Below are 12,772 nucleotides of genomic sequence, written 5' to 3' on the forward strand. Positions count from 1 at the left end.
TACTACTTCCTTCAAGAACTTTTAAATTATTACTGGTACATTTATGGCCAATTGTAAGATATGTATACTGTTACAATTGATTATTTGAGAAAATAGTCATATAGGAACTGATTATGGTTAATTGATCTCTCCATAAATTCCCTGTGGTAATGATAAATAATTCTACTCCTTTTGTCATGATAGTTAAAATATTTTCTCTCTCCCTAAGTTAGTTCCGTATAAGGCCATTTTACCAGCTAATGTGTTATGCTACTATGCAACAAAAACCAAAACACAGTTTGGAGATTATTTGTTTATTAAAATCCTTTAATTTGCAGCTTCAGTATCTTAGCTAATTAATTTTGGTTAAATTTTTCATCCTTGAAGACCAGGGTTTGGTGCTTTGTGCTTTTTGCATGCTGATGTTTTAGTAGAGATAATATGTCAAAATATTGTATTTTATCCAAAAACTGGGGGGGGGGGCGCAGGAAGCAAGCTTCACGACATTGTAAAAAACATTTCAACATTTTTGATAGGCAGAATAAAGAAGAAGGCAAGAAAGCAGAAGTTAAGAAGATTGAGAAGAAGAGAGGTTAGTTCAGAGAATCTAACCAGTACTTTTTGAATGGAATTTCTTCGTGGATAAGGTATTGTACTGCTGAGGGTGGCTGTGTGGTCTCAGTCTGAGATGTTTGATCCATGATTCTTCTTTCAGGTCTGTGAAACAATTCATTTTTATTCTTACATGTTCTTCCTGCAGTGCAGTGCAGTAGAACAGGTCTTTGCTATTCTTCACTGTCATTTGACCTTTTAAATCCCAGTCTCTTCTGTTTGTGAACATGAGAAAAAATCTTTTATTCTTTGATATAAATCACCTCAGTTATTTCCATAATTTTTTCCTTTATATCTTCTCATAACACAATACTCTGAGGGACCTCTTGAAACTATTTAGATACTACCTCTCACTAAGTAGGAGGCTTAGATTCAGATTACTATGGTCTTCCCTGCTGACTGACCTTCACAGGGATCAGTAATTCCTTTTTCAGTACTCCCATCTTTGAGGGCAACCCAAACCACTGTCTATAATCTGTAATTTGTAGTATCGTACAGATCCAGTGTCATGGACTCCACTCAACCTAATGTTGCTGCAAGAGGGCAAAACCCATCCAAGATGGGTTTGACTTAAAGAAAACTGCTTGCTTTATTGTTCAGAATATTTACCAAATCCAAGCAGACATTCAGCATGTGAATTAGGGAATGCCATGTCCATTCATCTTTCACACTTGTGAAGCATGTGTACTGAAAACATTTTATTTGGATGGATTTGGACTGTAACTTGAATTGTGACCATCAATAACAAACCATCAATATCCAGGTGTCTGTCATGGAAGGTCTTCCAGTTGTAACTCTTAAAATTTATTAAAATTTCTTGTTAAACTGGCCTACAATTAGAGAGTGACAGCTGTGTTTTGGAATAGAAAATTCTTTTCAGTTGTAACTAACTCCTAAGGAAAAAATTGTGTGGGTTACCAATCATGTTCAGTTTTAAAAAGCTGTGTACTTTTTTTCTGATTGTATTTATGTGTGCACCTGCATGTAGGATGTCTGCCTGTTTTCTTCTGCATTCTGTATGAGGTTCATTCTTGTGGAATTATTTCTGCAAAAGCAAACCTGATGTGATTAACAAATGTTCATGAGTATTATTTTTAATCTTCAGAAACTTCGGTGGATTCTAGGCTTCAAAGGATACATGCAGAAATAAAGAATTCCCTGAAAATTGATAATCTTGTAAGTATATTTTTTTAAAACTGATTCATGTTTCAAATTCCAGTAGGAAATACTTGGCATGTGTTCTTGTTTTTAATTAATACTCTGAAAATGAAAGGCATTTTTTCCATATGAAAGATAACTAGTGCTTAAATGTGGTTACTGTGGGCAGTAAAAGATAAGTGTCAGTACATGAAATCTGTTTTGTGTGAAAATGCTACATAATAAATTATTTACCAGAAGCATTGAGATAGAATTAGGTCAGATAGGACATCTGGTGCCAGGTGAGCTTGATGAGCTGTGTGGAAACACCAGGACATTGGATGCAGTAGCAGGATGCAAGTGATTAGGGCTCCAGTCCACTGACTGCACTTACTGTCAAGGGAAATCTGCTGCTTGTAAGGGGTTTGGGTTTGAAATGTTACTGACAGATGTTTGAGGCTTTCTGGCCTTATGACTATTTGTTTGCTGCTACAGGTTTTCAGGTTGGGCACCCAGGTGGTGATCCCTTTATTGAAGAGAGATCTCACAAAGGAGTGGATAGGTGTGCTAAGATGTGGCAGGATCCACCCAAAAGCAGAGCTGCCAATGGGCTGGCCAGCCTGGTTAAACAGTATCAAACTGGGAATGGTAGCAGAGGAGGAAATGGTGGAGCAGGATGGCAATCAGATGTAAACAGATGTCAGCAGGATGATGTAAACTGACTTTGTAATCAACAGAATTGCAGAACAGGACTGAAGTAGCATGACCACAAGCATCAGCACATTGAATCAGGAATTGCTGGTAGCCCAGCATAAGGAAAACTCTCATAACCTTTCTGGAATGTCACCACAACTGTGTTTCTCTTAGGGATAGCTGTACACTAATACATAGCATATGAGGAGCAGCTGTGGGGAACTGGACATCTCTCTGCAGTTACAGGGCTGTGGTTTCATTGGTATCAGATTCCAGTAGAAGTGAGGTGAGCCTTGCCTTATATGTTTACAGGCTCTTTAGGAAATACAGGTGCTGGGAAGACAAGATGAAAAATAACTTTATGTGAGAGATCAGTTGAAATGTGTGGAGCTTTGCACTGGGACAGCTGATGGTCCAACTGGGAGCTTACGGGTCAGGATTAATGGGCAAACCAAATGAGTGACAAACTGAGAATATCTTCTGCAGATCACCTATCAAAGAGAAGTAGAGAATTAAGTAATCTTAAGACAATGGGGAGACACCTTTGATTCTAACTGGAAGCTTAAAACATCCTGGTATTTGCTGAAGGGACATGCAGATAACACAGCAATGCAGGAAGCTTCTGGAGTTTGGTAATTGCCTAACACAGGTGATGAAGGAGTTGATATGGCAAAACCTGATCCTCCAGCAAAGATCTGGTCAGGCATATGAAGGTCAGGGGCAACCTTGGCTGCAGTGACTGTGATAGTGAAGTTCAGGGAGAAGGGAGCAGGATGAGAAAAGGATCACAGCCCTGGACTCAGGAGAGCAGACTTTCACATCTACAGGGATCTGCTTGGAAGAATCTCTTGAGAGACCATGCTAGAGGGAAGACAGGACAAAGAGATCTGGCTCACTTTTAGGGATTACCTCCTTCTCAAGGCTGATTCATCTTAAAGGCAAGGAAAATGTGGGCCTACTGCTGAATGGAATACAGAGATAGGCACTCTAGTGAAATAGGAGGTAACAAGTACTGAAAAAGACTAAGGTAACCGGTGTCTTCTTGACTTCAGTTTCCTTGTACAATTCTGTTCAGGAATCCTAGGTCTCTGAGGCCATGGGAAGATTAAAACAAGAAAACCTTGATGCTCAGAGGACAAAGATTAAATTAGAGAGCATTTGGACAGAGACCCAGTACAGAATAAGCATAAGAGTGCTGGAGGAGCTGGATGATATCATTGTCCGTCCACTCCATTTTGTTTTTGAAAAGTCATGGTGATGAGGGGCTGGTTCCTGAGGACAGGAAGACGGCAAATGTCACACTCATCTAGGTTACTACAGACCAGTCAGTCTCAGACCAGTCTCTTGAAATGTGATGGGACAAATCCTCCTAGGAATTGTTTCCAGTGATATGAAGTACAGTAAGAGCTCTGAGAGTTGTCAGCACAATGAAGATGAAATTATGCTTGACTAAAATGATGTCCTTTTGTTAGATGACCAGCTTGGTGGATGAAAGAGTGGATATTGTTTCTGTTAAGATTAAAAAGGCTTTTGACACTGTCCCTCAGGACAGCTTCAAAGATAAACTTAAGAGGTCTGAACTAAAAAGGCAGATGAAAAGATGGACTGAAAACTGGCTGAACAGCAGGGCACAAAATACTAATCGGTGGCAGAGTGCAGCTAGAGGCTAGTCATTACTAGTCAGTACTATTAAAACATGTCATTAAAGACTCGGATGATACAAGCCACATCTATAGCAAGTTTGCAGATGATACAAAACTGAAATCAAAGGTTTGATGGGAATGTTGCCATTCAGAGAGACTTGAACAGGCTGGAGAAATGGGCCAACAGGAACTTCATCAACTTCAGTTCCAGTAGTGCACCTGTGGAGCAATAACCCCATGCCTCCAGCATGGGCTGAGCACTGGGTGGCTGAATAGCAGCTTGTCAGAAAATGACCTGGGGGTATTGGTGGACACTAAGCTTAACATGAGCCGCCAATACAGTTCTGTGGCTAAAGTGGGCTGTATTAGAGAGAGATGCCAGAACGTGGAAGGAGTGTGGTGGTTGTGCTCTGCTTGGCACTGATGAGACACTGGACTGTATTTTAGGCTCCCTAGAACAATAGAGACATGGACCTACTGTAGGGTACTCAGTAAAGGGCCACAAAGATGGATTAGCAGCTTGAAAAAGAGGAGGCCAAGAGAGCTGTGAGTGTTCAATCTGGAGAAAATACAAAGATAAGAAAATAAGCGTAGAGTGAAGAAGTATGGCATGAGGAGCAGCAAGCTGTTCCAGCCAGTGAAACACAGAGCTGTGCTGGGTGTTGGAAGCAAGGTTCTGGTAGTGAGGTAGTGGGGGAATGCCTTGTGCTGGACTTAATCAGTTCCAGCGTGCTCCAGTGAAGGAACCACTGCAGGGCATGGCTGAGCCCCTCAGACTTGGATGGTGGTGCATCTGTGAAAACTTACTTAAAAAGAGGGCAAAGCATACTGAGTGGCAGGGAGTGTATAACGACAGTTCTTTGTATTAACTACAATGCTTTCTTGCCTTCTCAGTGGTTAATCACTTGTGAAAAACTGCATGGTAAAGCCTGACTATGGTGAACAGCTTTGAGCATAGAAGTTCTAGAATCATGAAAACAGCATAAAGCTTGCTTTTTATGTATGTTGAAAGCATAAAATTCTTGTTAAATGTTACAACTTAATTAAACATAATCTGCCTTTTATGGGAGTAGCTAAGAGACAACTGGTGTTAAATTTTTGTTGGCAAGTTTGACTATATAAATTGTTCTAAAATTAAGTCCATAGTCAAATTAAGGGAGAAATAATTATGGGAAGATGTCATTGAGTACAGAAGTTAGATTAGTATGGCTAATTAAAGATTACTAACATGTAAGTCTTCAGACTAATTTTTTGTTTATATACAGGATGTAAACAGGTGTATTGAGGCTCTTGATGAGCTTGCATCCCTTCAAATCACAATGCAACAAGCTCAGAAACATACAGAGATGATCTTAACTCTCAAGAAGGTGAGATTTTCAATGTTAGTTAACATAGAGTGTATGTTTTCTTAAATCGATACCAGCTTTATTTACTATTGGAGTACTCTGTCCAGTGTGAATCCCTGCAGATCAATAATGATGCAGATAGACTGCAAAGGGCCCCGAGGAGGGCCATCAAGATGATCGGAGGGCTGGAGAACCTGCCCTATAACCAAAGACTAAAGGGTTGAGTTCCTTCCTTCCTTCCTGGAGAAGTCATCACACTATTCCAGCAGTTTAAAGAGCTGCTGCAAAGAGAGGGTCGAGGCTTTTGTCTTCAACAGATGCAGGGCAATTTGCACTGGGAAAGGTTTTATTTTGATACTAAAAAACTATTTGTTTTTTGTTTTTTGGTTTTTGGTTTTTGTTTTGTTTTGTTTTTTTTTTTTACAGTAAGAACAATTGTTTTACTATAACAGCCTCCTCAGGGATGTGGTGGAGTTCCATCACTAGAGGTTTTCAAATTGTGATGGGATCAAGGGTGCTTGATAATGTGGTCCCTTTCCCATGGAGGGTAGGACCAGGAGATCTTTTGAGGGCCCTTTCAACCTGGCAGTTCTGTGACACTTCAGGTGTAAAAGTCTATGATCTCATTGTAGGTTAAATGAATTTAAGCTAGTGTGTAATGAAATTACACATATATTTAAGGACCTAAGTGGAACCTGTTTTATTACTTTGATTTCAGATACGGAAATTTAAAATTAGCCAAGTTATCATGGAGAAGTCTACAATGCTGTATAACAAGTTCAAGACCATGTTTCTGGTTGGGGAAGGAGATTCTGTTCTTTCCCAAGTACTGAATAAATCACTTGCTGAGCAAAAGCAGCATGAAGAAGCTAATAAAACCAAAGAACAGGGGAAGAAAGGAGCAAACAAAAAAACTGAAAAGGAAAAAGACCAAACAGGTAAGTCATTGTGGCTTTACTTTCTTGCCACATAAAAGACTTAGTCTCCATTAATTTCTGAGCCAGCTTCGAAATATCCTTGATGCAGGAATTTAACCAGTCTATGAAAACCTTTTCATATCTGAAGTCTTCAAGGACAGTACTGCTACAATGAACTTTCAAATTCAACGTAACATTTACCATGACCATTTTATCTCAATTGGCTAAAGGAAATGGCTTTTGCAAAAATTAGGTCTTGCAAATTTTACTTCTGTAAATTATGTAACTTGATAATGTTACAGAATTTTTAAAAAACCCCAAAACATTAAATGTGAGGTAGAATGGCATACAACCATTGCACTTCAGCCCAAGCCAGCAGCCAAGCCCCTCACTTGCTCACTCCTCCGCCAGTAGGATCAGGGAGAGACTCAGAATCGTAAAAGGAAAAAAACTTACAGGTGGAGATAAGCAGTTAACTGGGGAAAGCAAGAGCTGTCCACATAAAAGCAAACCAAGGAATTAATTCAGTGCTTCCCATGGGCAGGCAGATGTTTAGCCATCCCCAGGAGGGCAGGGACCCCACACATAATAGGAAAACAAATGTCATCACTCAAATATATTCCCCCTTCCTTCCCCCCTACTTCACATACTGCGCATGATGCCATATGGTCTGCAACGTCCCTTTGGTGAGTTTGGGTCACCTGTCTTGGCTGTGTCACCTCCCATGTCCCCGCAGCTTCTTCCCCAATGTGGGGACATAAAAAGGCTTTGCTGTGTGTAAGCCCTGCTCAGAAGTAAAAAAACATCTCTGTATTATCAACTTTGCATTCAGCACAAATCTAGAACACAGCCCCATATTCACCACCATGAAGAAAATTAACTCTACCCCAGCCAAAACCAGCACAATGTTCAATTCCTCCAGTAGTTTTTGGGTACCTAAGCTTCTGCCACTGAATGAGAACTCGAAACTGCTTACTTTCCTTCCTTAGCCTCTTTCTATGTCATACATTCTCTACCATGTGTAGCTGCAACTTTTAACCACTTCTGTGTTACTTCCCTGATACAACTTCAGTAGTTCAGCCTAACAGTAAAGAAATAATCATTTATGGCATGTATTTATGCTCTTAACAGCACAGTTCCACATCAATCATGGGCACTTGTACAGCAGAATATCAAAAGCTTTCCATAGTAAGCATGCTCAATAGTAACTTTAAATCAACTAAAATATATACATTTAACTAAAATATATACATTTTTAAACAGAGGAACAAAATGAGACAGACACACTGGAAAGCTGTGTTCCAATGTAGGAATTCTACTCAGCTATTCAAGTTATTTAGATCCTTGATCTCCACAAGCACCTCACAGAAACTACATTTACTTTGAAATTGATTCTGGGAGCAGAACTGGCGTTTTTTTCCAGAAAATAATTTAAAAGTTACACCACCCAGATCAAGACTAAATAAATTGCTGTAATTGAGGTGCCAAGGATTCAACACAACTATAGTAGTAATATCACAATACTTGCAATTTTTAAGAAAGCAAGGATGATTAAAGTCCAACCATTTTCTGGTGAGAGAATATGTGATGAAGTAGAGGTTCCATACAGATCTTTCCCCAAACCAGTGATAGCACAACTAATACTTTAACAAAGAAACTACACTGAGAGGCTTTCTGGGCATAGTCTGGCTAGTGAAGCCACTCCAGATAAGGTTAACACAACTTCAGCAGAACACAGTGAAATGCCATGTTGTTGCCCAGTCACATGGAGAATGGGAAGAAGTTCTATCAGAGTAGATGGGTATTTTATGGAAGTAGTTTTTTCTTTATTTGCTGTGAAAAGAAAATCTGATCCTTACATGTGTTGTTGTGCCCTTTTAAAAACTTAACTGCTGTACCCTGACTATCTTCACAATGATGATCAATACAGAATGACGCTGTAATTGGTGGTACTTCATGTACAGCATCAGATTATCTGCTTTGTAACAAGGGAATTTTACTTTTCAAAATTTGCATTTACTGTTTTATCCAATTTCTTCTGTGGCTTTTGAGTTCAGAACTGATTCTGAGCAAGTATAAACAGATAAACAGTAAAAATTCAGATGAATAACACCTTGTCTTTTTTTCTTACTGTAGCTCAGTAGTTTAATACAGGAGTTCTTTTATAAGTCTGCAACTTAAGTAAAATTCATCACTTCAGAGAATGATGTTCCTCAACTCATTCAAAACTCACTGGCTCATAATACCACAGCAAAACATGTAGTCATCACAGAAATCCTAAAAGATGTTAAATATTTTTGCATTGACTTCACTAAATACACCTTCCAGCTAGTGCTGCTTTCCTGCTTGAAAAATCCATGCTATCATTAAACACTTCTATGTATATAACTTGTATTTTGATTGCGCGTAATTTGTTGGAGTCAAGAGTAAATGAGATGTGATGGAACTAATAACTTCACCAGTTAAAGAAACAAGAATCCCCAAAATTAACTGACCCGGTTAGAGTGGTAAAATGAATTTACTACTGAATTATATTCTTCCACTGCTCAGAATACAAACAAGCAGTAGGCCTGTGATCTGTAGCCTAGCAAGCACAGGAAGAAATTGAAATTGCATTAAAAATACAAGCCGTTAAATTCTCATGGGATGAGGCACATTGCATGGGATGTTCAGAAGCTGAAACCATATCAGTTAGTGTCTTTTGTATTGTTTCAGCTGCTTGGGTATCAGGGTGAGGGGGAAATATTTATAATGTTTTATTTGATTAAGGTAAAGAAATTATTGGGGGTTCTTATAATACAGTCTTTTCCCTGCAAGTACCACTTTTCTGCTCTTTCATTTTAAAGGTTCAAAGATTCTGAATGGAGGGTCTGAAGCGCAGGACACCAACCAGTCACAGCACAATGGAGAAAGTGCTGAAGAAAGGAAAGATAGGCATGAAGTTGGCAGTAAGAAAAAGTGAGTTAATAACCTCATTGATCTGAGGATCTGTTCTGCTCTAGCTTAGTCATGTAAAATAGGACAGCAGTAGATTGAAGTTGCTTAACCATATTGAGGTACTGTTTTCTTCACAGAGTTTACTCTCAGCTTTAGAGAGTAACAGTGCGCAAATCTTGTGTTTAAGTTTTGAATGAATATTTTAAACGTTATTTCACTTGCTGCTGTGGTGGAGACTTAAAAAACACTACAGGATGTCCTTCTATTGCAGAGAATCAGCATGTGGTGGACCTGAGCAAAGTAAAAGCTTTTTTCTGTGTTTTAGGCTATTAAGTTGGAATCAAAGGAAGTCTGAACCACGTCTTATAGAAACTAATGAGATTTATTTAATTTTTTGTGAACTAATGTATTGTCATCAATAGACAGCTACTTTAAATCATTTTCTACAGTTTGGCTATAAACATCACTCATGCAGGTAAACTGCAGGCTAGGACTTAAACCTGTGAAATTCCAGAAGTCTGAATGCTTTATAGAGGTGGATGCACTTACCATTTTAAACACAAAACAGTAAGAATGCTTGAATTTGTCTGGCATTAAGTATTTAAACCTTGGTTGCAGCAAAAAATACGTTTTGTAAACATAAACAACAAGCAATGAATCTCTTACAGAAAGAGAAACACTTAATAGAATTTAGTAACAAATTTGAAGTACCCTTTGCTTTCTCCAGACACTCTGTACCTTGCTCTCAAGATTCTTTTTGTTCAGCACTATGTATTGAGCAAACTCCTTTCGTCACTATCTTCATGCACATCAGGAGAAGCTGCAGCTACCTCGCATTCTTTTGGCTATCTGCCAAGTTAAAATTACGCAAAAGAGTGGAATATTGACTGTTATTTACAGTAAGGTAAACTTAAACACAACAAAACAACACAAAAAAACATTTAAGATGAAAATTTATCTGGTATTTACTGTGAGGCAGCCTCAGAAATACTGAACTGGATTTGGGAGTTTTCAACCAGTTATGCTGAATACTCACTTGGTCTGAACAAGCAGCATGCTACAGGAACATAGTGGAGTTACAAGTGTAGGTTCTCATATAGGTTATATTCTAGCCCCCTGCTTAAACAAATTAAATAAACTTTTGTATTAAGTGTGTGTGTGGTGTTTGCTGTGGATTTGAACCCACACTCCAATGATCTTTGACTTTGATAAAGAAACCCACTTTCCAAAAAAGTACTGTATGGCTACTTGGACACGGGGTCTTTGGACTTACTGGTAGCTAACAGCAACAAACCAGATTTTTAAAGAAACTCCTTGCAAATACACTGCGTGTTGAGAAATGCATCCACATGTTTGAGGTCAAGCTTCATACTCTACAGCATACAAACTTCCTTTCAATCAGTATTTTTTCTACATTTTTATTTGCAATATTTGGTTTCTTATAAGTGAGAAATGAGTAAACAAAATAAATAATGTCCAAAACACCTTTGTGGCTCACTCTAAGCAAAGAGCTGGTAAACCTCTTAAATCACAGGACTGTATTTTGTTCTGAACATTCCTCCCTCTGCTAGAGGGAAGAAAGTCTGTGCCTTTCTGAAGATGTAATTCAGAAATTTTGAAAAAAGTTCTGTAACAAAATTTCTGATCTGATTGGCACTTAAGGACATTTTTCAGGGTGTTTTTTGTACAAATACATACTGCCCCACGAGGTTACCTCAGTGTTCGAGGATACAGTGGATTTCAGTGGCAGGAGATAGGGCATGTTAAGCTAGAGCACTTTTCCACCTAAACTGACACAGAGTACAGATAGAAATGGAGCTCTGCATGACTGCCCTTCACAGCCCATCACATACATCAATAGTGATGCCACTCACTGCCAGCTTAGCTTCAGATCTGAGGGCGTTGTTTGGGTAACATAACAGCTGGCATTGCTAACAGCCTCAGTTTTCCAGGCTTCATGTGCTGCTGAGTGTTCATCAGCATCGCTTGCTCTAGACTGTGCAATCACCTGGAATAAGTCTTGCTTGCTGCCTTTGTATGTATGTGATCAATAACGTTGCTTTATTTTGTTTCTAGGACGTGTGGTGAAGAGAGAGAGCTTGAAAAGCCAGCAGATGATTCTGCCTTTGAAAACAAATGACATCACTGAAGTTTTGTTGTTTGGGTTTTTTTAATTACAAATTAAAGAGGATTGTTAAGTTTTGCATTTGAAATCTATAGACTGCTGAAATTCTAAATAATTTTATAAGCATAGTATTTTGAAGTTAAATTTTGTGGAATAAAAGTCCCTTTAATCTTGGTTTTAAAGTATTTAAACACTTTTGCCAATAGTTATATCCAGTATTAACAGGTAACACATTTCAGAAGATGAAAATCCCACTTAGAAAATGCTTACATGTTACAGGACTTAGAGTTGTAGTATATTTTTAACTTACTACTGTGTGTTTGTCTAGTTAATAGCAGGAAAAAGTGTAAATACTTCTAACTCTCCAGTTGCTTCATTTGTATAAAACCTCTCTTCCTATGATACTTACCTCTGTGCAGTTTTTCAACTCTTGTTGGGGATGTCTTTTCACTGTGTTTTGTAGGAGTTGAAAGCGGCATTTTTATAGCTGTTACAATGTTAATGTATGAGTATACTTCATTGTTTGTTTTTTTAAAATAAGTTTAGTTCTGTTCTTGCAAAATGCATTGTGCCAATTTACTGCAATGTGACTTTTATGGTTTGCTTTTGTTATAGTAAGTATACTGAAAAATGTGGTGTTCCCACAGAACCAGTTGATGCAGAATGGTTGGAAAACACTGTCTTGAACGATTTATGGAATTAAAGAATTTCAAACTGATTAAGACATCCTTGTATAGAACCATTCATAGGACAAACATGAGTCTGGTTTTAGTACTATTTTGCTTTGGCATTAACCTGGGCACCTCTAACTAGCATGTTAACAAACACTGGTAAAGTGTTTTAACTCCTGGAGGCATGAAAGGGAATAGAACAGGTACAAACCTCTCTGAAGTGTGTTTCTTGAAACACAAACGTTGCCCAATACTGTAACAACTTGTTTGTAGTATTTGACAGAGGACAGCCAGGTTAGAAATTAGAGTTTGAAAATCCTTAGAATACACATAGACATCAAAGTCCCAACTCCTGGCCCTGCACAGGACACACCATGTGCCTGACAGCATTGCCCAAACACTTCTTGAACTTTGTTATACTGGTGCTGTGACCACTTCCCTGAGGAGCTGTTTCAGTACCCAAACACCCTCTGGCTGTTTGAATATCCAACCTAAACCTCCCCTGACACAGCTTTAGGCCCTTCCCTCAGGTCCTGTCACTGATCACAGAGAAGAGATCTGTGCCTGCCCCCCTCCTCTTCCCCTCGTAAGTTGTAGATTGTGATGAAGTCTTGCTTCGGTCTCCTCCAGGCTGAACAGACCAAGTGACCTCCGCCATTCCTCATACAACCTCCCCTCAAGGCCCTTCACCATCCTCACTGCCCTCCTTTGG

The 12,772-nt window shown here is 38.8% G+C and overlaps 1 protein-coding gene across 5 annotated transcripts in view; it reads left to right on the plus strand.

Moving 5' to 3' along the window:
- Positions 1-12,113, plus strand: part of PSIP1 (PC4 and SFRS1 interacting protein 1) — a 36,700-nt gene extending 24,587 nt beyond the window's left edge. For all 5 annotated transcript variants that reach the window (XM_041485575.1, XM_041485574.1, XM_041485578.1 and 2 more), the window contains exons 12-17: positions 516-571; positions 1,697-1,767; positions 5,330-5,431; positions 6,129-6,348; positions 9,174-9,285; positions 11,341-12,113. In XM_041485575.1, coding sequence (XP_041341509.1) covers positions 516-571; positions 1,697-1,767; positions 5,330-5,431; positions 6,129-6,348; positions 9,174-9,285; positions 11,341-11,404 — 625 coding nt within the window. In that variant the 3' untranslated portion in view covers positions 11,405-12,113. The remainder of the gene's footprint in view (positions 1-515; positions 572-1,696; positions 1,768-5,329; positions 5,432-6,128; positions 6,349-9,173; positions 9,286-11,340) is intronic.
- Positions 12,114-12,772: the final 659 nt, after the last annotated feature.

This window comes from Pyrgilauda ruficollis, unplaced genomic scaffold (assembly GCF_017590135.1).
Source record: "Pyrgilauda ruficollis isolate IOZ18807 unplaced genomic scaffold, ASM1759013v1 scaffold71, whole genome shotgun sequence".
Classification (NCBI taxonomy): domain Eukaryota; kingdom Metazoa; phylum Chordata; class Aves; order Passeriformes; family Passeridae; genus Pyrgilauda; species Pyrgilauda ruficollis.